This window comes from Brachycentrus maculatus, unplaced genomic scaffold (genome assembly GCF_059751285.1).
Source record: "Brachycentrus maculatus isolate JH-2025_06_01 unplaced genomic scaffold, ASM5975128v1 h1tg001279l, whole genome shotgun sequence".
Taxonomy (NCBI): Eukaryota; Metazoa; Arthropoda; class Insecta; order Trichoptera; family Brachycentridae; genus Brachycentrus; species Brachycentrus maculatus.
The window spans coordinates 1-22,410 of NW_028281952.1; the positions used below are offsets into that span (position 1 = coordinate 1).

The 22,410-nt window shown below is 53.4% G+C and overlaps 13 protein-coding genes and 2 pseudogenes across 13 annotated transcripts; 6 read left to right on the forward strand and 9 right to left on the reverse strand.

The window, feature by feature from the left end:
• Window positions 1–6: 6 nt before the first annotated feature.
• Window positions 7–494, forward strand: LOC148299200 (histone H2A). Its single transcript, XM_088276286.1, has one exon. It carries the CDS (start codon window positions 7–9, stop codon window positions 379–381), a length of 375 nt encoding a protein of 124 aa, XP_088132412.1. The 3' UTR covers window positions 382–494.
• An 802-nt stretch (window positions 495–1,296) lies between these two features.
• LOC148299201 (histone H3) lies at window positions 1,297–1,797 on the reverse strand. Its single transcript, XM_088276298.1, has one exon. The coding sequence runs from the start codon at window positions 1,705–1,707 to the stop codon at window positions 1,297–1,299; it is 411 nt and encodes a 136-aa protein (XP_088132424.1). The 5' UTR covers window positions 1,708–1,797.
• A 507-nt stretch (window positions 1,798–2,304) lies between these two features.
• Window positions 2,305–2,927, forward strand: LOC148299202 (histone H4-like; annotated as a pseudogene).
• A 733-nt stretch (window positions 2,928–3,660) lies between these two features.
• LOC148299203 (uncharacterized) lies at window positions 3,661–4,575 on the reverse strand (annotated as a pseudogene).
• Window positions 4,576–6,848: 2,273 nt separating this feature from the next.
• LOC148299204 (histone H2B) lies at window positions 6,849–7,223 on the reverse strand. Its single transcript, XM_088276277.1, has one exon. The coding sequence runs from the start codon at window positions 7,221–7,223 to the stop codon at window positions 6,849–6,851; it is 375 nt and encodes a 124-aa protein (XP_088132403.1).
• Window positions 7,224–7,242: 19 nt separating this feature from the next.
• On the forward strand, window positions 7,243–8,080 carry LOC148299205 (histone H2A). Its single transcript, XM_088276278.1, has one exon. The coding sequence runs from the start codon at window positions 7,593–7,595 to the stop codon at window positions 7,965–7,967; it is 375 nt and encodes a 124-aa protein (XP_088132404.1). The 5' UTR covers window positions 7,243–7,592; the 3' UTR covers window positions 7,968–8,080.
• An 802-nt stretch (window positions 8,081–8,882) lies between these two features.
• Window positions 8,883–9,383, reverse strand: LOC148299206 (histone H3). The gene has a single exon (XM_088276297.1). It carries the CDS (start codon window positions 9,291–9,293, stop codon window positions 8,883–8,885), a length of 411 nt encoding a protein of 136 aa, XP_088132423.1. The 5' UTR covers window positions 9,294–9,383.
• A 427-nt stretch (window positions 9,384–9,810) lies between these two features.
• LOC148299207 (histone H4) lies at window positions 9,811–10,515 on the forward strand. The gene has a single exon (XM_088276289.1). It carries the CDS (start codon window positions 9,892–9,894, stop codon window positions 10,201–10,203), a length of 312 nt encoding a protein of 103 aa, XP_088132415.1. The 5' UTR covers window positions 9,811–9,891; the 3' UTR covers window positions 10,204–10,515.
• Window positions 10,516–11,273: 758 nt separating this feature from the next.
• Window positions 11,274–12,166, reverse strand: LOC148299208 (uncharacterized). Its single transcript, XM_088276292.1, has one exon. It carries the CDS (start codon window positions 12,085–12,087, stop codon window positions 11,380–11,382), a length of 708 nt encoding a protein of 235 aa, XP_088132418.1. The 5' UTR covers window positions 12,088–12,166; the 3' UTR covers window positions 11,274–11,379.
• A 2,269-nt stretch (window positions 12,167–14,435) lies between these two features.
• Window positions 14,436–14,810, reverse strand: LOC148299209 (histone H2B). The gene has a single exon (XM_088276275.1). The coding sequence runs from the start codon at window positions 14,808–14,810 to the stop codon at window positions 14,436–14,438; it is 375 nt and encodes a 124-aa protein (XP_088132401.1).
• A 19-nt stretch (window positions 14,811–14,829) lies between these two features.
• LOC148299210 (histone H2A) lies at window positions 14,830–15,667 on the forward strand. The gene has a single exon (XM_088276276.1). It carries the CDS (start codon window positions 15,180–15,182, stop codon window positions 15,552–15,554), a length of 375 nt encoding a protein of 124 aa, XP_088132402.1. The 5' UTR covers window positions 14,830–15,179; the 3' UTR covers window positions 15,555–15,667.
• Window positions 15,668–16,468: 801 nt separating this feature from the next.
• On the reverse strand, window positions 16,469–16,969 carry LOC148299211 (histone H3). The gene has a single exon (XM_088276299.1). The coding sequence runs from the start codon at window positions 16,877–16,879 to the stop codon at window positions 16,469–16,471; it is 411 nt and encodes a 136-aa protein (XP_088132425.1). The 5' UTR covers window positions 16,880–16,969.
• Window positions 16,970–17,396: 427 nt separating this feature from the next.
• LOC148299212 (histone H4) lies at window positions 17,397–18,101 on the forward strand. Its single transcript, XM_088276290.1, has one exon. The coding sequence runs from the start codon at window positions 17,478–17,480 to the stop codon at window positions 17,787–17,789; it is 312 nt and encodes a 103-aa protein (XP_088132416.1). The 5' UTR covers window positions 17,397–17,477; the 3' UTR covers window positions 17,790–18,101.
• A 758-nt stretch (window positions 18,102–18,859) lies between these two features.
• LOC148299213 (uncharacterized) lies at window positions 18,860–19,752 on the reverse strand. The gene has a single exon (XM_088276293.1). It carries the CDS (start codon window positions 19,671–19,673, stop codon window positions 18,966–18,968), a length of 708 nt encoding a protein of 235 aa, XP_088132419.1. The 5' UTR covers window positions 19,674–19,752; the 3' UTR covers window positions 18,860–18,965.
• Window positions 19,753–22,024: 2,272 nt separating this feature from the next.
• On the reverse strand, window positions 22,025–22,399 carry LOC148299214 (histone H2B). The gene has a single exon (XM_088276287.1). The coding sequence runs from the start codon at window positions 22,397–22,399 to the stop codon at window positions 22,025–22,027; it is 375 nt and encodes a 124-aa protein (XP_088132413.1).
• Window positions 22,400–22,410: the final 11 nt, after the last annotated feature.

The following is a 22,410-nucleotide window of genomic DNA, read 5'->3' on the forward strand; positions in this document are numbered from 1 at the left end:
TTCGCCATGTCGGGTCGCGGAAAGGGAGGCAAAGTGAAGGGAAAGGCAAAGTCCCGCTCGAACCGCGCCGGTCTGCAGTTCCCCGTCGGCCGTATCCACAGGCTGCTCAGGAAGGGCAACTACGCCGAGAGGGTCGGCGCCGGTGCGCCCGTGTACCTGGCCGCCGTCATGGAGTACCTGGCCGCCGAGGTGCTGGAGTTGGCCGGCAACGCCGCCAGGGATAACAAGAAGACGAGGATCATCCCCCGTCATCTTCAGTTGGCCATTCGCAACGACGAGGAGCTGAACAAGCTGCTCTCCGGGGTGACCATCGCCCAGGGAGGCGTCCTGCCCAACATCCAGGCCGTGCTCCTGCCCAAGAAGACCGAGAAGAAGGCGTAAGAATGATGATTCTGCGCCCGCTCATCCTCCACTCTTCTCTCTCTACTCCCCGGACTCCTCCGCCCGTTTCATCATCATCTCGCAGAGTAGTGTACACAAAGGTCCTTTTCAGGACCGCCACATGTATTTATTGCCAATCGTTACCCGTTCGCTGATTTTATAACTATTCTCATTATTTATGTACATTTAAGAAATATATCCGAAGCGCGCTAGGACCGTTCCGTCCGTGTGCGCGGACCTGAATTGTGGTATAGTATGGTAGTACCGATATGATATGCTAGAAACACTGATAATGAAATGAATAAAAATCGCAAGTAAATGAATGCGCGATGGGTAAAGCGCCCGGCGCACGCAACTTACGACGCGTGTCAATACGAGATGATCTCGGCGAGTGTTTTTGTTTAGAATTTTCACTCGTGAAATATATGAAATTAATAAGAGTCAAAGCCTGAGTAGGGTCATGATGAGCCGTGTCGCGCTTGGACGTTAGGTAATTAAAACGAAATGCGACATGATCTCAGCGCTGAGACGATAATGAAATTAATAAATCGTACGTTCCGGTACTCTTGCGTGATTTGAATGTTTAAAATTACTATTGATTCGCGAGTAAAATACATATTAATTTATTGGAAGTTATTATTATTATTATTATTATTATATATATTTTTTTTTTTTTTTTACTCAAGTATCGAAATCATACTGCTACGAGTATCAAAATCATACTGCTGGCGAATTCGATTGTGGATGATTAAGGTGTATGCGGTCCTGAAAAGGACCATTTTTATTCGAATCGATCGACCGATCGGAACGGGTCGAGGTGACGGCCGCCCGATACCACTGTACTGCGTGTTAGTCAATCAGACCGATCGACCGACCGACCGAAAATCGTGCCGCGTCTCGTCGCATAGAGCTCGCTTAGGCGCGCTCGCCTCGGATGCGCCTGGCCAGCTGGATGTCCTTGGGCATGATGGTGACGCGCTTGGCGTGGATCGCGCACAGGTTCGTGTCCTCGAAGAGGCCGACCAGGTAGGCCTCGCTCGCCTCCTGCAGGGCCATGACGGCCGAGCTCTGGAAGCGGAGGTCGGTCTTGAAGTCCTGGGCGATCTCGCGCACCAGGCGCTGGAAGGGGAGCTTGCGGATCAGCAGCTCGGTGCTCTTCTGGTAGCGGCGGATCTCCCTGAGCGCGACCGTGCCGGGCCTGTAGCGATGGGGCTTCTTCACGCCGCCGGTGGCCGGGGCGCTCTTGCGGGCCGCCTTCGTGGCCAGCTGCTTCCTGGGCGCCTTGCCCCCGGTGGACTTGCGAGCGGTCTGCTTCGTACGTGCCATGGCTGTAGCTGAGTAGGATTCTTCTCTCTATTCGGAAAAATTTCCCGGGCGCGTCATATTTATCGAAAATACCGTCTCCCCCGTGGGGGGGGATGGGCCGACGCCATTGGCCGATTCGAATATTCCCAACCGCCGGGCGGTCGGGCGGGACGGAGGGGACGGGACGGGACGGGACGGGACGGGACGGGACGGGACGGGACGGGCTCGACGGTGAAGCGAGACGGGAGATAGAGTGGAGAAACAATCGCATCCTCCCGGAGAAATGTGCATGCAGAAAAATTACGAAAAACACTCAAAACCTAGCCTGGAATAATGTTATGCATATAACAAACTGAGACATATATTCGCGTGACGCGATACCGAGTCGCGCCGATCCTCTCGCCTCTCGCCCTCGCTGCTCGCGCGCGAGAGTGAGACGGCGCGCGTGTCGTCGTAGCTGTCGGATCGCTCGGCGGCGAGGGGAGACGCGGGCGCACGTCTGGTGCATAAAAGCGGCCCCGGCCGGCGAAAAACGCCACACGAATCCTACACACGCACGGTAGAGCACCGTGCGAGCAGCGACTACTGTAACCGAAAAGAAGACCACACGCAGAGAAGATGACCGGTCGCGGAAAGGGAGGAAAAGGTCTGGGGAAAGGAGGCGCCAAGCGACACAGGAAAGTCCTCCGCGATAACATCCAGGCATCACGAAGCCGGCCATCCGCCGTCTGGCCCGCCGAGGCGGCGTCAAGCGCATCTCCGGTCTCATCTACGAGGAGACGCGCGGCGTCCTGAAGGTGTTCCTCGAGAACGTGATCAGGGACGCGGTCACCTACACCGAGCACGCCAAGAGGAAGACCGTCACCGCCATGGACGTCGTCTACGCCCTGAAGCGCCAGGGCCGCACCCTGTACGGTTTCGGAGGTTAAGTCGCCGATCTTCGCCGCTCTTCACCGCTCTTCACCGCTCTTCACCGCACCGCACGCAGCGCGAGATACATTCGCCCCGGCCGTCCCGACGCCCGCACGCCACCGCCACCACCGCACCGCGCTGCTACGCGCGATGTGAATGCGATTTGAAAACAAAAAACGGCCCTTCTCAGGGCCAACAACTGCCTGACCGACCCATGTCGTAACCGTTTTTCGCTTTTCGAAATTTAAATAACACAATACAATTACCTACGTGGATGGATAGAGCTTTGCTTTATTTCTTTCTTTTTTCTCTCTCGTACGGCTTCGAGAACCGCAAGGGAGCGGGGTATCCGCACACGATGATAGTGCGTACAAATCATTGATTTTTTTTTCACTCTCGCTCTCTCTCTCTATCCTTTCCTGAATTGTATTCATGTTTATATAAATGTACATATTATAATACGCGACGCAAATTTGGGAGTCTTAATAAAAAAAAACATAAAAGAAATGAGAGTGACAGCAAAAGGGTGACAGCTGTTTCGCCTGGAAACGGTGACAGCTGTTACGACCAGAGAGAACTCAAACTTAGTTTACTTACTTATACAATGTATGTATATTGTGGGCGTAAGTAACGTCGCTAATCACTCTCGAGTGAAAGATTCCAGGCCGGAAACAATCACGTGTCGTGGGAGTGTACGCGTATACAAGGAGAGAGAGATTAATAGTAGGTCATCCCATATTCACGTGACAACGATCCGACTACGCGTGATCCGGATGCGTTTGTGTGAATAGTTTTGCAGGTGGCGCGCGCGGCGTTGCCTTTTCTTTCAAAAACTGTTGTACTTTGTATCGATATATATTATATTTTATATTATGACGCAACGTCCGCTGACTAATGACTGTCGAGCGAAATATTCTAGGCCGGAGTGTGAACGCTCGTGTGGCATGGGAGTGCATGTAGTTCGTATATGGTATACGAGAGATATTTAATAAATCATCCCATTTCGATGAAAATAAATAATAATGAAAATTCACGAAAGTCACGAAAGACGACTGAGCGTGTTCCGAATAGGTGTGTGTGTGAATCGTTTGGTAGCCCTGACAAGGGCTTTTTGACTCTTCTGCGTGATCTGTGCAATATGACAATATGCAACGGCGGCTGCTGCGGCGACGACGACAAAGACGACTCCACCCCTACTTCTTCGGGGCGGCCTTCTTTGCCGCGGGCTTGGCCTTCGGGGCGGCGGCCTTCTTGGGCTTCGGCGCCTTGGGCTTCTTGGTGGGCGGCTTGGCGGTCTTCTTCGCCTTGGTCGGGCTCTTCGCCTTGGCGGGGGCGGCCTTCTTCGCGGCCGCCTTCTTGGCTGCCGGGGAGGCGGCGGCCTTCTTCGCCTTGGCGGGAGCCGCGGCCGCCTTCTTGGCGGGCTTCTTCTTCGCGGCGGCGGCGGCGGCGGATGACTTCTCCGCGGCCGGCTTCTTCTCCTTGGCGGGGGCGGCGCGCTTCTTGGAAGCGGCGGACGCGGCGGGCTTGCTCTTCTTCTTGGCCCCGCCGGCCGACGCCTTCGCCTTGCTCGCCTCCAGCTTGAACGAACCGGACGCTCCCTTGCCCTTCGTCTGCACCAGGGCGCCGGATTCGACGGCCCCTTGAGGTACTTCTTGATGAACGGGGCCAGCTTGTCCGCGTCGACCTTGTAGTTGGCCGAGATGTACTTCTTGATGGCCTGCAGGGAGGAGCCGCCGCGCTCCTTCAGCTCCTTGATGGCGTTGTTCACCATCTCGGACGTCTTCGGGTGCGAGGGCTTCGCCTTCGGCTTCTTGGAGGCGGCGGCGGCGGACGCTTTCGCCTTCTTGGCCGGAGTCGCCGGCAGGGGGGAGGCGGCCGCGGGTGCTGCTGTGTCTGCCATCTTGCGAGTCTTGTTGCGTTGCGTTCTGTAGCGAGCGTAGAGCGGTTGCGGGGGGACGATTAGTTCCCGTATTTGTCGTCAGACGGCGCTCGTTCTCGCCTGTCGGTAAAAATTTATACCGTGTCGCGGACGGTCGGTGCGCGCTTGTCGATTTTGCCGATGAAAAGTGTTGTCATTTATGCTTAGGCGGCCGGACGAAAACCGCCCTGGCGGCCGAACGGATCCGCCCGGGGACGCGGAGCGCGGCGGGTCCCGCGGCCGGGAGGTCCCGCCGTCGGCCGGCGGCCGGGTCGGCCGGCCCGGGGGCCGGGCCGCGGCGCGGCGGACGTTTAGAGGCGCAAAAGCTGCAGGGCGGCAGCGTTGGGCGGCCGAAAGCCGGCCGCGAATGCGTCTCCCCGGCGAGCTGGCGGCCCGGGCGCGCGCCGCCCCCGTCGGGCAGGACCCGGCCCCGGGTCCGAGACGTCCGCCGGCCGCGGAGGGCCTCCGGTGGCGGAGCGAGGGCCCCCCGAAGCGGCCGGACGTAACACACGCGAACGCCGACGGACCGCCGGAGAGCGTCCGGGCCGAGAGAGAGACCTGCCTCCGGGTCGGGAGCGAATATTATCTAGTGAATTATAACGATTGATCGATCTACTAACGGCTATCGTAGGATTACATGTCGAACGAGTGAGACGCGAAAGATAGAAGAAAAGAATAGAATTAAAAAAAAAAAAAAATACATTAATATAATAACGATCCGTCGTTTGCGAGGAATCGTATCACGAATGGGATGGATAGTAGTAGTAGTAGTAGTAGTAGAATCATCGGAAGGCGTAAGTGAAAGAAAGAAGAATAGAAGTTAGAAAAAATATAAATAAAGAAAGGAAAAAGAGGAGTTGGGAGAATGATAGAAGTAGATGAATAGAAAAGAAAGAACGAATAAAACAGACCGATAATAAGTATGAATGATTCCGGTCTACGTGCAAAATGACGCGAGCTCCGCGCGCAGTAGTAGGCTCGTTCTGTAAAAAGTGAAACGTCATCGACTTATAAAAAAAAAAAAAAAAAAAAAAAAATCGAAATCGGGATGATGATGATATATAATCGGGTGAGATGCGACGATGATGATGATTCGTGTCGCCGTAGCGGTGCGTACGACCGACGATGACGACGATGACGATGATACGCGTGAAGAAGAACAATAATAACAATATGTGATAATAGGAATATGTATTAAATGAAATATGAAAAATAAAAACGTGTATCTACTGTTGAAGATGTGTATGTATGTATGTCGAATGTCGGGGCGAGTTCGGTAGGTGATCGGAAATGGTATTTGTAATGAGAATAGTTGTCAGGTGTATATTAGTATGCATAAAGAATGAAGAAGAAGCGAAGGAAAGGGGGAAAAAAAAAAAAAAAAAAAAATGACTAGGTAAGGTGACATGTCGAAGAGGCCCTCGAGGATATGGCACCGTACGTACGATAGTATGATAGAATCGTACGGCTTCGAGAACCGCAAGGGAGCGGAGTATCCGCACACGATGATAGTACGTAGAAATCATTGATTTTTTTTCACTCTCGCTCTCTCTCTCTATCCTTTCCTGAATTGTATTCATGTTTATATAAATGTACATATCATAATACGCGACGCAAATTTGGGAGTCAAAAAAAAAAAAACATAAAAGAAATGAAAGTGACAGCAAAAGGGTGACAGCTGTTTCGCCTGAAAAGGGTGACAGCTGTTTCGCCCTAAAACTGAAGAAGAAGAAGAAGGTGACAGCTGTTACGACCAGAGAGAACTCAAAAAAAAATCACAGCAGTTCCGCTCGGGGAAAAAAAAAAAACCAAAAACAAAAAACTGCGAAAGGTGACAGCAATTTTGCAACCGAAACAACGGCCAAATAAAAAGAAGGAGAAAAAAATGTGTATATATATAATATACATGCGTACGTATATGATTTTTTATATAAAAAAAGGACAATTTTGATCGGACGCCCGGCTAATCGTGCGATAGGCAATCGCCGCGCACCGCGGCGCGGCCGGTTGCGCGATCCGTTACGGGGCGCTTATCACTGTTGCGCTTCTCGTTCTATTATCGTAGTTATTATTTACACACACATCTGTCTATAGTATAATATATTTGCAGTAAGTATTTGGATTATTCGTGTGGTGGTCCTGATAAGGACCTTTGTTAATTGCGCTGTATTAGATGGTTTAACGTAGACGACGACGGCGCTGTTGATGTCGATGATTATTATGATGATGACGATGTCGGTGTGTATAGATTACAATATTCGGTGCAGACGAATATCGCGCGTCCGTGTGCGTGTCGCGTCGTGTTTCAACGCGCTGGCGCTGGCGCTGGCGCCTACTTGGAGCTGGTGTACTTGGTGACGGCCTTGGTGCCCTCGCTGACGGCGTGCTTGGCCAGCTCCCCGGGCAGCAGCAGCCTGACGGCGGTCTGGATCTCCCTGCTGGTGATCGTCGACCTCTTGTTGTAGTGGGCGAGACGGGACGCCTCGGCGGCGATGCGCTCGAAGATGTCGTTCACGAAGCTGTTCATGATGCTCATCGCCTTACTGGAGATTCCGGTGTCGGGATGCACCTGCTTGAGCACCTTGTAGATGTAGATGGCGTAGCTCTCCTTCCTCCTGCGCTTCGACTTCTTCTTGTCCCCCTTGGAGATGTTCTTCTGGGCCTTGCCCGACTTCTTGGCTGCCTTTCCGCTCGTCTTGGGCGGCATTGTCTCTTCTTATCTCGGAATAGATGCGGCGTAGAGTGGAGCAGAGGAGTCGCGGTGGACTGTCTGTACTGTGCGGTGTGCGTGGCGCAAACTGAAAAATCGACCGTTTTTGTCACTTCGGTCGGCGCACCCAGCCAGGGCCGCCGGTCGGGCCGTCCGGGCCGGCGGCAGGGGAGGGTCCCCCCGCGGGACCGGTCCCGGCGGCGCTGCGTGCGCTTCGCGGAGGGCGTAAATAAGGTGTGTGCGCCCGTTTTCGCCATTGACTTGACTTGACTCACCTCTCGACGGTCGCAACGTGCGCGCACTCCAGCTCGCACATCCTCGCTTCGCATATCGCAGAGAACCAGTTCAGATCTCCGACCACTCGCCATGTCGGGTCGCGGAAAGGGAGGCAAAGTGAAGGGAAAGGCAAAGTCCCGCTCGAACCGCGCCGGTCTGCAGTTCCCCGTCGGCCGTATCCACAGGCTGCTCAGGAAGGGCAACTACGCCGAGAGGGTCGGCGCCGGTGCGCCCGTGTACCTGGCCGCCGTCATGGAGTACCTGGCCGCCGAGGTGCTGGAGTTGGCCGGCAACGCCGCCAGGGATAACAAGAAGACGAGGATCATCCCCCGTCATCTTCAGTTGGCCATTCGCAACGACGAGGAGCTGAACAAGCTGCTCTCCGGGGTGACCATCGCCCAGGGAGGCGTCCTGCCCAACATCCAGGCCGTGCTCCTGCCCAAGAAGACCGAGAAGAAGGCGTAAGAATGATGATTCTGCGCCCGCTCATCCTCCACTCTTCTCTCTCTACTCCCCGGACTCCTCCGCCCGTTTCATCATCATCTCGCAGAGTAGTGTACACAAAGGTCCTTTTCAGGACCGCCACATGTATTTATTGCCAATCGTTACCCGTTCGCTGATTTTATAACTATTCTCATTATTTATGTACATTTAAGAAATATATCCGAAGCGCGCTAGGACCGTTCCGTCCGTGTGCGCGGACCTGAATTGTGGTATAGTATGGTAGTACCGATATGATATGCTAGAAACACTGATAATGAAATGAATAAAAATCGCAAGTAAATGAATGCGCGATGGGTAAAGCGCCCGGCGCACGCAACTTACGACGCGTGTCAATACGAGATGATCTCGGCGAGTGTTTTTGTTTAGAATTTTCACTCGTGAAATATATGAAATTAATAAGAGTCAAAGCCTGAGTAGGGTCATGATGAGCCGTGTCGCGCTTGGACGTTAGGTAATTAAAACGAAATGCGACATGATCTCAGCGCTGAGACGATAATGAAATTAATAAATCGTACGTTCCGGTACTCTTGCGTGATTTGAATGTTTAAAATTACTATTGATTCGCGAGTAAAATACATATTAATTTATTGGAAGTTATTATTATTATTATTATTATTATATATATTTTTTTTTTTTTTTTACTCAAGTATCGAAATCATACTGCTACGAGTATCAAAATCATACTGCTGGCGAATTCGATTGTGGATGATTAAGGTGTATGCGGTCCTGAAAAGGACCATTTTTATTCGAATCGATCGACCGATCGGAACGGGTCGAGGTGACGGCCGCCCGATACCACTGTACTGCGTGTTAGTCAATCAGACCGATCGACCGACCGACCGAAAATCGTGCCGCGTCTCGTCGCATAGAGCTCGCTTAGGCGCGCTCGCCTCGGATGCGCCTGGCCAGCTGGATGTCCTTGGGCATGATGGTGACGCGCTTGGCGTGGATCGCGCACAGGTTCGTGTCCTCGAAGAGGCCGACCAGGTAGGCCTCGCTCGCCTCCTGCAGGGCCATGACGGCCGAGCTCTGGAAGCGGAGGTCGGTCTTGAAGTCCTGGGCGATCTCGCGCACCAGGCGCTGGAAGGGGAGCTTGCGGATCAGCAGCTCGGTGCTCTTCTGGTAGCGGCGGATCTCCCTGAGCGCGACCGTGCCGGGCCTGTAGCGATGGGGCTTCTTCACGCCGCCGGTGGCCGGGGCGCTCTTGCGGGCCGCCTTCGTGGCCAGCTGCTTCCTGGGCGCCTTGCCCCCGGTGGACTTGCGAGCGGTCTGCTTCGTACGTGCCATGGCTGTAGCTGAGTAGGATTCTTCTCTCTATTCGGAAAAATTTCCCGGGCGCGTCATATTTATCGAAAATACCGTCTCCCCCGTGGGGGGGGATGGGCCGACGCCATTGGCCGATTCGAATATTCCCAACCGCCGGGCGGTCGGGCGGGACGGAGGGGACGGGACGGGACGGGACGGGACGGGACGGGACGGGACGGGACGGGCTCGACGGTGAAGCGAGACGGGAGATAGAGTGGAGAAACAATCGCATCCTCCCCGGAGAAATGTGCATGCAGAAAAATTACGAAAAACACTCAAAACCTAGCCTGGAATAATGTTATGCATATAACAAACTGAGACATATATTCGCGTGACGCGATACCGAGTCGCGCCGATCCTCTCGCCTCTCGCCCTCGCTGCTCGCGCGCGAGAGTGAGACGGCGCGCGTGTCGTCGTAGCTGTCGGATCGCTCGGCGGCGAGGGGAGACGCGGGCGCACGTCTGGTGCATAAAAGCGGCCCCGGCCGGCGAAAAACGCCACACGAATCCTACACACGCACGGTAGAGCACCGTGCGAGCAGCGACTACTGTAACCGAAAAGAAGACCACACGCAGAGAAGATGACCGGTCGCGGAAAGGGAGGAAAAGGTCTGGGGAAAGGAGGCGCCAAGCGACACAGGAAAGTCCTCCGCGATAACATCCAGGGCATCACGAAGCCGGCCATCCGCCGTCTGGCCCGCCGAGGCGGCGTCAAGCGCATCTCCGGTCTCATCTACGAGGAGACGCGCGGCGTCCTGAAGGTGTTCCTCGAGAACGTGATCAGGGACGCGGTCACCTACACCGAGCACGCCAAGAGGAAGACCGTCACCGCCATGGACGTCGTCTACGCCCTGAAGCGCCAGGGCCGCACCCTGTACGGTTTCGGAGGTTAAGTCGCCGATCTTCGCCGCTCTTCACCGCTCTTCACCGCTCTTCACCGCACCGCACGCAGCGCGAGATACATTCGCCCCGGCCGTCCCGACGCCCGCACGCCACCGCCACCACCGCACCGCGCTGCTACGCGCGATGTGAATGCGATTTGAAAACAAAAAACGGCCCTTCTCAGGGCCAACAACTGCCTGACCGACCCATGTCGTAACCGTTTTTCGCTTTTCGAAATTTAAATAACACAATACAATTACCTACGTGGATGGATAGAGCTTTGCTTTATTTCTTTCTTTTTTCTCTCTCGTACGGCTTCGAGAACCGCAAGGGAGCGGGGTATCCGCACACGATGATAGTGCGTACAAATCATTGATTTTTTTTTCACTCTCGCTCTCTCTCTCTATCCTTTCCTGAATTGTATTCATGTTTATATAAATGTACATATTATAATACGCGACGCAAATTTGGGAGTCTTAATAAAAAAAAACATAAAAGAAATGAGAGTGACAGCAAAAGGGTGACAGCTGTTTCGCCTGGAAACGGTGACAGCTGTTACGACCAGAGAGAACTCAAACTTAGTTTACTTACTTATACAATGTATGTATATTGTGGGCGTAAGTAACGTCGCTAATCACTCTCGAGTGAAAGATTCCAGGCCGGAAACAATCACGTGTCGTGGGAGTGTACGCGTATACAAGGAGAGAGAGATTAATAGTAGGTCATCCCATATTCACGTGACAACGATCCGACTACGCGTGATCCGGATGCGTTTGTGTGAATAGTTTTGCAGGTGGCGCGCGCGGCGTTGCCTTTTCTTTCAAAAACTGTTGTACTTTGTATCGATATATATTATATTTTATATTATGACGCAACGTCCGCTGACTAATGACTGTCGAGCGAAATATTCTAGGCCGGAGTGTGAACGCTCGTGTGGCATGGGAGTGCATGTAGTTCGTATATGGTATACGAGAGATATTTAATAAATCATCCCATTTCGATGAAAATAAATAATAATGAAAATTCACGAAAGTCACGAAAGACGACTGAGCGTGTTCCGAATAGGTGTGTGTGTGAATCGTTTGGTAGCCCTGACAAGGGCTTTTTGACTCTTCTGCGTGATCTGTGCAATATGACAATATGCAACGGCGGCTGCTGCGGCGACGACGACAAAGACGACTCCACCCCTACTTCTTCGGGGCGGCCTTCTTTGCCGCGGGCTTGGCCTTCGGGGCGGCGGCCTTCTTGGGCTTCGGCGCCTTGGGCTTCTTGGTGGGCGGCTTGGCGGTCTTCTTCGCCTTGGTCGGGCTCTTCGCCTTGGCGGGGGCGGCCTTCTTCGCGGCCGCCTTCTTGGCTGCCGGGGAGGCGGCGGCCTTCTTCGCCTTGGCGGGAGCCGCGGCCGCCTTCTTGGCGGGCTTCTTCTTCGCGGCGGCGGCGGCGGCGGATGACTTCTCCGCGGCCGGCTTCTTCTCCTTGGCGGGGGCGGCGCGCTTCTTGGAAGCGGCGGACGCGGCGGGCTTGCTCTTCTTCTTGGCCCCGCCGGCCGACGCCTTCGCCTTGCTCGCCTCCAGCTTGAACGAACCGGACGCTCCCTTGCCCTTCGTCTGCACCAGGGCGCCGGATTCGACGGCCCCCTTGAGGTACTTCTTGATGAACGGGGCCAGCTTGTCCGCGTCGACCTTGTAGTTGGCCGAGATGTACTTCTTGATGGCCTGCAGGGAGGAGCCGCCGCGCTCCTTCAGCTCCTTGATGGCGTTGTTCACCATCTCGGACGTCTTCGGGTGCGAGGGCTTCGCCTTCGGCTTCTTGGAGGCGGCGGCGGCGGACGCTTTCGCCTTCTTGGCCGGAGTCGCCGGCAGGGGGGAGGCGGCCGCGGGTGCTGCTGTGTCTGCCATCTTGCGAGTCTTGTTGCGTTGCGTTCTGTAGCGAGCGTAGAGCGGTTGCGGGGGGACGATTAGTTCCCGTATTTGTCGTCAGACGGCGCTCGTTCTCGCCTGTCGGTAAAAATTTATACCGTGTCGCGGACGGTCGGTGCGCGCTTGTCGATTTTGCCGATGAAAAGTGTTGTCATTTATGCTTAGGCGGCCGGACGAAAACCGCCCTGGCGGCCGAACGGATCCGCCCGGGGACGCGGAGCGCGGCGGGTCCCGCGGCCGGGAGGTCCCGCCGTCGGCCGGCGGCCGGGTCGGCCGGCCCGGGGGCCGGGCCGCGGCGCGGCGGACGTTTAGAGGCGCAAAAGCTGCAGGGCGGCAGCGTTGGGCGGCCGAAAGCCGGCCGCGAATGCGTCTCCCCGGCGAGCTGGCGGCCCGGGCGCGCGCCGCCCCCGTCGGGCAGGACCCGGCCCCGGGTCCGAGACGTCCGCCGGCCGCGGAGGGCCTCCGGTGGCGGAGCGAGGGCCCCCCGAAGCGGCCGGACGTAACACACGCGAACGCCGACGGACCGCCGGAGAGCGTCCGGGCCGAGAGAGAGACCTGCCTCCGGGTCGGGAGCGAATATTATCTAGTGAATTATAACGATTGATCGATCTACTAACGGCTATCGTAGGATTACATGTCGAACGAGTGAGACGCGAAAAGATAGAAGAAAAGAATAGAATTAAAAAAAAAAAAAATACATTAATATAATAACGATCCGTCGTTTGCGAGGAATCGTATCACGAATGGGATGGATAGTAGTAGTAGTAGTAGTAGTAGAATCATCGGAAGGCGTAAGTGAAAGAAAGAAGAATAGAAGTTAGAAAAAATATAAATAAAGAAAGGAAAAAGAGGAGTTGGGAGAATGATAGAAGTAGATGAATAGAAAAGAAAGAACGAATAAAACAGACCGATAATAAGTATGAATGATTCCGGTCTACGTGCAAAATGACGCGAGCTCCGCGCGCAGTAGTAGGCTCGTTCTGTAAAAAGTGAAACGTCATCGACTTATAAAAAAAAAAAAAAAAAAAAAAAAAATCGAAATCGGGATGATGATGATATATAATCGGGTGAGATGCGACGATGATGATGATTCGTGTCGCCGTAGCGGTGCGTACGACCGACGATGACGACGATGACGATGATACGCGTGAAGAAGAACAATAATAACAATATGTGATAATAGGAATATGTATTAAATGAAATATGAAAAATAAAAACGTGTATCTACTGTTGAAGATGTGTATGTATGTATGTCGAATGTCGGGGCGAGTTCGGTAGGTGATCGGAAATGGTATTTGTAATGAGAATAGTTGTCAGGTGTATATTAGTATGCATAAAGAATGAAGAAGAAGCGAAGGAAAGGGGGAAAAAAAAAAAAAAAAAAAATGACTAGGTAAGGTGACATGTCGAAGAGGCCCTCGAGGATATGGCACCGTACGTACGATAGTATGATAGAATCGTACGGCTTCGAGAACCGCAAGGGAGCGGAGTATCCGCACACGATGATAGTACGTAGAAATCATTGATTTTTTTTCACTCTCGCTCTCTCTCTATCCTTTCCTGAATTGTATTCATGTTTATATAAATGTACATATCATAATACGCGACGCAAATTTGGGAGTCAAAAAAAAAAAAACATAAAAGAAATGAAAGTGACAGCAAAAGGGTGACAGCTGTTTCGCCTGAAAAGGGTGACAGCTGTTTCGCCCTAAAACTGAAGAAGAAGAAGAAGGTGACAGCTGTTACGACCAGAGAGAACTCAAAAAAAAATCACAGCAGTTCCGCTCGGGGAAAAAAAAAAAACCAAAAACAAAAAACTGCGAAAGGTGACAGCAATTTTGCAACCGAAACAACGGCCAAATAAAAAGAAGGAGAAAAAAATGTGTATATATATAATATACATGCGTACGTATATGATTTTTTATATAAAAAAAGGACAATTTTGATCGGACGCCCGGCTAATCGTGCGATAGGCAATCGCCGCGCACCGCGGCGCGGCCGGTTGCGCGATCCGTTACGGGGCGCTTATCACTGTTGCGCTTCTCGTTCTATTATCGTAGTTATTATTTACACACACATCTGTCTATAGTATAATATATTTGCAGTAAGTATTTGGATTATTCGTGTGGTGGTCCTGATAAGGACCTTTGTTAATTGCGCTGTATTAGATGGTTTAACGTAGACGACGACGGCGCTGTTGATGTCGATGATTATTATGATGATGACGATGTCGGTGTGTATAGATTACAATATTCGGTGCAGACGAATATCGCGCGTCCGTGTGCGTGTCGCGTCGTGTTTCAACGCGCTGGCGCTGGCGCTGGCGCCTACTTGGAGCTGGTGTACTTGGTGACGGCCTTGGTGCCCTCGCTGACGGCGTGCTTGGCCAGCTCCCCGGGCAGCAGCAGCCTGACGGCGGTCTGGATCTCCCTGCTGGTGATCGTCGACCTCTTGTTGTAGTGGGCGAGACGGGACGCCTCGGCGGCGATGCGCTCGAAGATGTCGTTCACGAAGCTGTTCATGATGCTCATCGCCTTACTGGAGATTCCGGTGTCGGGATGCACCTGCTTGAGCACCTTGTAGATGTAGATGGCGTAGCTCTCCTTCCTCCTGCGCTTCGACTTCTTCTTGTCCCCCTTGGAGATGTTCTTCTGGGCCTTGCCCGACTTCTTGGCTGCCTTTCCGCTCGTCTTGGGCGGCATTGTCTCTTCTTATCTCGGAATAGATGCGGCGTAGAGTGGAGCAGAGGAGTCGCGGTGGACTGTCTGTACTGTGCGGTGTGCGTGGCGCAAACTGAAAAATCGACCGTTTTTGTCACTTCGGTCGGCGCACCCAGCCAGGGCCGCCGGTCGGGCCGTCCGGGCCGGCGGCAGGGGAGGGTCCCCCCGCGGGACCGGTCCCGGCGGCGCTGCGTGCGCTTCGCGGAGGGCGTAAATAAGGTGTGTGCGCCCGTTTTCGCCATTGACTTGACTTGACTCACCTCTCGACGGTCGCAACGTGCGCGCACTCCAGCTCGCACATCCTCGCTTCGCATATCGCAGAGAACCAGTTCAGATCTCCGACCACTCGCCATGTCGGGTCGCGGAAAGGGAGGCAAAGTGAAGGGAAAGGCAAAGTCCCGCTCGAACCGCGCCGGTCTGCAGTTCCCCGTCGGCCGTATCCACAGGCTGCTCAGGAAGGGCAACTACGCCGAGAGGGTCGGCGCCGGTGCGCCCGTGTACCTGGCCGCCGTCATGGAGTACCTGGCCGCCGAGGTGCTGGAGTTGGCCGGCAACGCCGCCAGGGATAACAAGAAGACGAGGATCATCCCCCGTCATCTTCAGTTGGCCATTCGCAACGACGAGGAGCTGAACAAGCTGCTCTCCGGGGTGACCATCGCCCAGGGAGGCGTCCTGCCCAACATCCAGGCCGTGCTCCTGCCCAAGAAGACCGAGAAGAAGGCGTAAGAATGATGATTCTGCGCCCGCTCATCCTCCACTCTTCTCTCTCTACTCCCCGGACTCCTCCGCCCGTTTCATCATCATCTCGCAGAGTAGTGTACACAAAGGTCCTTTTCAGGACCGCCACATGTATTTATTGCCAATCGTTACCCGTTCGCTGATTTTATAACTATTCTCATTATTTATGTACATTTAAGAAATATATCCGAAGCGCGCTAGGACCGTTCCGTCCGTGTGCGCGGACCTGAATTGTGGTATAGTATGGTAGTACCGATATGATATGCTAGAAACACTGATAATGAAATGAATAAAAATCGCAAGTAAATGAATGCGCGATGGGTAAAGCGCCCGGCGCACGCAACTTACGACGCGTGTCAATACGAGATGATCTCGGCGAGTGTTTTTGTTTAGAATTTTCACTCGTGAAATATATGAAATTAATAAGAGTCAAAGCCTGAGTAGGGTCATGATGAGCCGTGTCGCGCTTGGACGTTAGGTAATTAAAACGAAATGCGACATGATCTCAGCGCTGAGACGATAATGAAATTAATAAATCGTACGTTCCGGTACTCTTGCGTGATTTGAATGTTTAAAATTACTATTGATTCGCGAGTAAAATACATATTAATTTATTGGAAGTTATTATTATTATTATTATTATTATATATATTTTTTTTTTTTTTTACTCAAGTATCGAAATCATACTGCTACGAGTATCAAAATCATACTGCTGGCGAATTCGATTGTGGATGATTAAGGTGTATGCGGTCCTGAAAAGGACCATTTTTATTCGAATCGATCGACCGATCGGAACGGGTCGAGGTGACGGCCGCCCGATACCACTGTACTGCGTGTTAGTCAATCAGACCGATCGACCGACCGACCGAAAATCGTGCCGCGTCTCGTCGCATAGAGCTCGCTTAGGCGCGCTCGCCTCGGATGCGCCTGGCCAGCTGGATGTCCTTGGGCATGATGGTGACGCGCTTGGCGTGGATCGCGCACAGGTTCGTGTCCTCGAAGAGGCCGACCAGGTAGGCCTCGCTCGCCTCCTGCAGGGCCATGACGGCCGAGCTCTGGAAGCGGAGGTCGGTCTTGAAGTCCTGGGCGATCTCGCGCACCAGGCGCTGGAAGGGGAGCTTGCGGATCAGCAGCTCGGTGCTCTTCTGGTAGCGGCGGATCTCCCTGAGCGCGACCGTGCCGGGCCTGTAGCGATGGGGCTTCTTCACGCCGCCGGTGGCCGGGGCGCTCTTGCGGGCCGCCTTCGTGGCCAGCTGCTTCCTGGGCGCCTTGCCCCCGGTGGACTTGCGAGCGGTCTGCTTCGTACGTGCCATGGCTGTAGCTGAGTAGGATTCTTCTCTCTATTCGGAAAAATTTCCCGGGCGCGTCATATTTATCGAAAATACCGTCTCCCCCGTGGGGGGGGATGGGCCGACGCCATTGGCCGATTCGAATATTCCCAACCGCCGGGCGGTCGGGCGGGACGGAGGGGACGGGACGGGACGGGACGGGACGGGACGGGACGGGACGGGACGGGCTCGACGGTGAAGCGAGACGGGAGATAGAGTGGAGAAACAATCGCATCCTCCCCGGAGAAATGTGCATGCAGAAAAATTACGAAAAACACTCAAAACCTAGCCTGGAATAATGTTATGCATATAACAAACTGAGACATATATTCGCGTGACGCGATACCGAGTCGCGCCGATCCTCTCGCCTCTCGCCCTCGCTGCTCGCGCGCGAGAGTGAGACGGCGCGCGTGTCGTCGTAGCTGTCGGATCGCTCGGCGGCGAGGGGAGACGCGGGCGCACGTCTGGTGCATAAAAGCGGCCCCGGCCGGCGAAAAACGCCACACGAATCCTACACACGCACGGTAGAGCACCGTGCGAGCAGCGACTACTGTAACCGAAAAGAAGACCACACGCAGAGAAGATGACCGGTCGCGGAAAGGGAGGAAAAGGTCTGGGGAAAGGAGGCGCCAAGCGACACAGGAAAGTCCTCCGCGATAACATCCAGGGCATCACGAAGCCGGCCATCCGCCGTCTGGCCCGCCGAGGCGGCGTCAAGCGCATCTCCGGTCTCATCTACGAGGAGACGCGCGGCGTCCTGAAGGTGTTCCTCGAGAACGTGATCAGGGACGCGGTCACCTACACCGAGCACGCCAAGAGGAAGACCGTCACCGCCATGGACGTCGTCTACGCCCTGAAGCGCCAGGGCCGCACCCTGTACGGTTTCGGAGGTTAAGTCGCCGATCTTCGCCGCTCTTCACCGCTCTTCACCGCTCTTCACCGCACCGCACGCAGCGCGAGATACATTCGCCCCGGCCGTCCCGACGCCCGCACGCCACCGCCACCACCGCACCGCGCTGCTACGCGCGATGTGAATGCGATTTGAAAACAAAAAACGGCCCTTCTCAGGGCCAACAACTGCCTGACCGACCCATGTCGTAACCGTTTTTCGCTTTTCGAAATTTAAATAACACAATACAATTACCTACGTGGATGGATAGAGCTTTGCTTTATTTCTTTCTTTTTTCTCTCTCGTACGGCTTCGAGAACCGCAAGGGAGCGGGGTATCCGCACACGATGATAGTGCGTACAAATCATTGATTTTTTTTTCACTCTCGCTCTCTCTCTCTATCCTTTCCTGAATTGTATTCATGTTTATATAAATGTACATATTATAATACGCGACGCAAATTTGGGAGTCTTAATAAAAAAAAACATAAAAGAAATGAGAGTGACAGCAAAAGGGTGACAGCTGTTTCGCCTGGAAACGGTGACAGCTGTTACGACCAGAGAGAACTCAAACTTAGTTTACTTACTTATACAATGTATGTATATTGTGGGCGTAAGTAACGTCGCTAATCACTCTCGAGTGAAAGATTCCAGGCCGGAAACAATCACGTGTCGTGGGAGTGTACGCGTATACAAGGAGAGAGAGATTAATAGTAGGTCATCCCATATTCACGTGACAACGATCCGACTACGCGTGATCCGGATGCGTTTGTGTGAATAGTTTTGCAGGTGGCGCGCGCGGCGTTGCCTTTTCTTTCAAAAACTGTTGTACTTTGTATCGATATATATTATATTTTATATTATGACGCAACGTCCGCTGACTAATGACTGTCGAGCGAAATATTCTAGGCCGGAGTGTGAACGCTCGTGTGGCATGGGAGTGCATGTAGTTCGTATATGGTATACGAGAGATATTTAATAAATCATCCCATTTCGATGAAAATAAATAATAATGAAAATTCACGAAAGTCACGAAAGACGACTGAGCGTGTTCCGAATAGGTGTGTGTGTGAATCGTTTGGTAGCCCTGACAAGGGCTTTTTGACTCTTCTGCGTGATCTGTGCAATATGACAATATGCAACGGCGGCTGCTGCGGCGACGACGACAAAGACGACTCCACCCCTACTTCTTCGGGGCGGCCTTCTTTGCCGCGGGCTTGGCCTTCGGGGCGGCGGCCTTCTTGGGCTTCGGCGCCTTGGGCTTCTTGGTGGGCGGCTTGGCGGTCTTCTTCGCCTTGGTCGGGCTCTTCGCCTTGGCGGGGGCGGCCTTCTTCGCGGCCGCCTTCTTGGCTGCCGGGGAGGCGGCGGCCTTCTTCGCCTTGGCGGGAGCCGCGGCCGCCTTCTTGGCGGGCTTCTTCTTCGCGGCGGCGGCGGCGGCGGATGACTTCTCCGCGGCCGGCTTCTTCTCCTTGGCGGGGGCGGCGCGCTTCTTGGAAGCGGCGGACGCGGCGGGCTTGCTCTTCTTCTTGGCCCCGCCGGCCGACGCCTTCGCCTTGCTCGCCTCCAGCTTGAACGAACCGGACGCTCCCTTGCCCTTCGTCTGCACCAGGGCGCCGGATTCGACGGCCCCCTTGAGGTACTTCTTGATGAACGGGGCCAGCTTGTCCGCGTCGACCTTGTAGTTGGCCGAGATGTACTTCTTGATGGCCTGCAGGGAGGAGCCGCCGCGCTCCTTCAGCTCCTTGATGGCGTTGTTCACCATCTCGGACGTCTTCGGGTGCGAGGGCTTCGCCTTCGGCTTCTTGGAGGCGGCGGCGGCGGACGCTTTCGCCTTCTTGGCCGGAGTCGCCGGCAGGGGGGAGGCGGCCGCGGGTGCTGCTGTGTCTGCCATCTTGCGAGTCTTGTTGCGTTGCGTTCTGTAGCGAGCGTAGAGCGGTTGCGGGGGGACGATTAGTTCCCGTATTTGTCGTCAGACGGCGCTCGTTCTCGCCTGTCGGTAAAAATTTATACCGTGTCGCGGACGGTCGGTGCGCGCTTGTCGATTTTGCCGATGAAAAGTGTTGTCATTTATGCTTAGGCGGCCGGACGAAAACCGCCCTGGCGGCCGAACGGATCCGCCCGGGGACGCGGAGCGCGGCGGGTCCCGCGGCCGGGAGGTCCCGCCGTCGGCCGGCGGCCGGGTCGGCCGGCCCGGGGGCCGGGCCGCGGCGCGGCGGACGTTTAGAGGCGCAAAAGCTGCAGGGCGGCAGCGTTGGGCGGCCGAAAGCCGGCCGCGAATGCGTCTCCCCGGCGAGCTGGCGGCCCGGGCGCGCGCCGCCCCCGTCGGGCAGGACCCGGCCCCGGGTCCGAGACGTCCGCCGGCCGCGGAGGGCCTCCGGTGGCGGAGCGAGGGCCCCCCGAAGCGGCCGGACGTAACACACGCGAACGCCGACGGACCGCCGGAGAGCGTCCGGGCCGAGAGAGAGACCTGCCTCCGGGTCGGGAGCGAATATTATCTAGTGAATTATAACGATTGATCGATCTACTAACGGCTATCGTAGGATTACATGTCGAACGAGTGAGACGCGAAAAGATAGAAGAAAAGAATAGAATTAAAAAAAAAAAAAAATACATTAATATAATAACGATCCGTCGTTTGCGAGGAATCGTATCACGAATGGGATGGATAGTAGTAGTAGTAGTAGTAGTAGAATCATCGGAAGGCGTAAGTGAAAGAAAGAAGAATAGAAGTTAGAAAAAATATAAATAAAGAAAGGAAAAAGAGGAGTTGGGAGAATGATAGAAGTAGATGAATAGAAAAGAAAGAACGAATAAAACAGACCGATAATAAGTATGAATGATTCCGGTCTACGTGCAAAATGACGCGAGCTCCGCGCGCAGTAGTAGGCTCGTTCTGTAAAAAGTGAAACGTCATCGACTTATAAAAAAAAAAAAAAAAAAAAAAAAAATCGAAATCGGGATGATGATGATATATAATCGGGTGAGATGCGACGATGATGATGATTCGTGTCGCCGTAGCGGTGCGTACGACCGACGATGACGACGATGACGATGATACGCGTGAAGAAGAACAATAATAACAATATGTGATAATAGGAATATGTATTAAATGAAATATGAAAAATAAAAACGTGTATCTACTGTTGAAGATGTGTATGTATGTATGTCGAATGTCGGGGCGAGTTCGGTAGGTGATCGGAAATGGTATTTGTAATGAGAATAGTTGTCAGGTGTATATTAGTATGCATAAAGAATGAAGAAGAAGCGAAGGAAAGGGGGAAAAAAAAAAAAAAAAAAAATGACTAGGTAAGGTGACATGTCGAAGAGGCCCTCGAGGATATGGCACCGTACGTACGATAGTATGATAGAATCGTACGGCTTCGAGAACCGCAAGGGAGCGGAGTATCCGCACACGATGATAGTACGTAGAAATCATTGATTTTTTTTCACTCTCGCTCTCTCTCTCTATCCTTTCCTGAATTGTATTCATGTTTATATAAATGTACATATCATAATACGCGACGCAAATTTGGGAGTCAAAAAAAAAAAAACATAAAAGAAATGAAAGTGACAGCAAAAGGGTGACAGCTGTTTCGCCTGAAAAGGGTGACAGCTGTTTCGCCCTAAAACTGAAGAAGAAGAAGAAGGTGACAGCTGTTACGACCAGAGAGAACTCAAAAAAAAATCACAGCAGTTCCGCTCGGGGAAAAAAAAAAAACCAAAAACAAAAAACTGCGAAAGGTGACAGCAATTTTGCAACCGAAACAACGGCCAAATAAAAAGAAGGAGAAAAAAATGTGTATATATATAATATACATGCGTACGTATATGATTTTTTATATAAAAAAAGGACAATTTTGATCGGACGCCCGGCTAATCGTGCGATAGGCAATCGCCGCGCACCGCGGCGCGGCCGGTTGCGCGATCCGTTACGGGGCGCTTATCACTGTTGCGCTTCTCGTTCTATTATCGTAGTTATTATTTACACACACATCTGTCTATAGTATAATATATTTGCAGTAAGTATTTGGATTATTCGTGTGGTGGTCCTGATAAGGACCTTTGTTAATTGCGCTGTATTAGATGGTTTAACGTAGACGACGACGGCGCTGTTGATGTCGATGATTATTATGATGATGACGATGTCGGTGTGTATAGATTACAATATTCGGTGCAGACGAATATCGCGCGTCCGTGTGCGTGTCGCGTCGTGTTTCAACGCGCTGGCGCTGGCGCTGGCGCCTACTTGGAGCTGGTGTACTTGGTGACGGCCTTGGTGCCCTCGCTGACGGCGTGCTTGGCCAGCTCCCCGGGCAGCAGCAGCCTGACGGCGGTCTGGATCTCCCTGCTGGTGATCGTCGACCTCTTGTTGTAGTGGGCGAGACGGGACGCCTCGGCGGCGATGCGCTCGAAGATGTCGTTCACGAAGCTGTTCATGATGCTCATCGCCTTACTGGAGATTCCGGTGTCGGGATGCACCTGCTTGAGCACCTTGTAGATGTAGATGGCGTAGCTCTCCTTCCTCCTGCGCTTCGACTTCTTCTTGTCCCCCTTGGAGATGTTCTTCTGGGCCTTGCCCGACTTCTTGGCTGCCTTTCCGCTCGTCTTGGGCGGCATTGTCTCTTCTT

What these genes read in the sequence shown, in the direction of transcription:
- LOC148299204 (XM_088276277.1), bottom strand. Translation starts at nt 7,223, where the DNA reads ATGCCGCCCAAGACGAGCGGAAAGGCAGCCAAGAAGTCGGGCAAGGCC.
- LOC148299206 (XM_088276297.1), bottom strand. Translation starts at nt 9,293, where the DNA reads ATGGCACGTACGAAGCAGACCGCTCGCAAGTCCACCGGGGGCAAGGCG.
- LOC148299207 (XM_088276289.1), top strand. Translation starts at nt 9,892, where the DNA reads ATGACCGGTCGCGGAAAGGGAGGAAAAGGTCTGGGGAAAGGAGGCGCC.
- LOC148299208 (XM_088276292.1), bottom strand. Translation starts at nt 12,087, where the DNA reads ATGGCAGACACAGCAGCACCCGCGGCCGCCTCCCCCCTGCCGGCGACT.
- LOC148299200 (XM_088276286.1), top strand. Translation starts at nt 7, where the DNA reads ATGTCGGGTCGCGGAAAGGGAGGCAAAGTGAAGGGAAAGGCAAAGTCC.
- LOC148299214 (XM_088276287.1), bottom strand. Translation starts at nt 22,399, where the DNA reads ATGCCGCCCAAGACGAGCGGAAAGGCAGCCAAGAAGTCGGGCAAGGCC.
- LOC148299201 (XM_088276298.1), bottom strand. Translation starts at nt 1,707, where the DNA reads ATGGCACGTACGAAGCAGACCGCTCGCAAGTCCACCGGGGGCAAGGCG.
- LOC148299212 (XM_088276290.1), top strand. Translation starts at nt 17,478, where the DNA reads ATGACCGGTCGCGGAAAGGGAGGAAAAGGTCTGGGGAAAGGAGGCGCC.
- LOC148299209 (XM_088276275.1), bottom strand. Translation starts at nt 14,810, where the DNA reads ATGCCGCCCAAGACGAGCGGAAAGGCAGCCAAGAAGTCGGGCAAGGCC.
- LOC148299211 (XM_088276299.1), bottom strand. Translation starts at nt 16,879, where the DNA reads ATGGCACGTACGAAGCAGACCGCTCGCAAGTCCACCGGGGGCAAGGCG.
- LOC148299213 (XM_088276293.1), bottom strand. Translation starts at nt 19,673, where the DNA reads ATGGCAGACACAGCAGCACCCGCGGCCGCCTCCCCCCTGCCGGCGACT.
- LOC148299205 (XM_088276278.1), top strand. Translation starts at nt 7,593, where the DNA reads ATGTCGGGTCGCGGAAAGGGAGGCAAAGTGAAGGGAAAGGCAAAGTCC.
- LOC148299210 (XM_088276276.1), top strand. Translation starts at nt 15,180, where the DNA reads ATGTCGGGTCGCGGAAAGGGAGGCAAAGTGAAGGGAAAGGCAAAGTCC.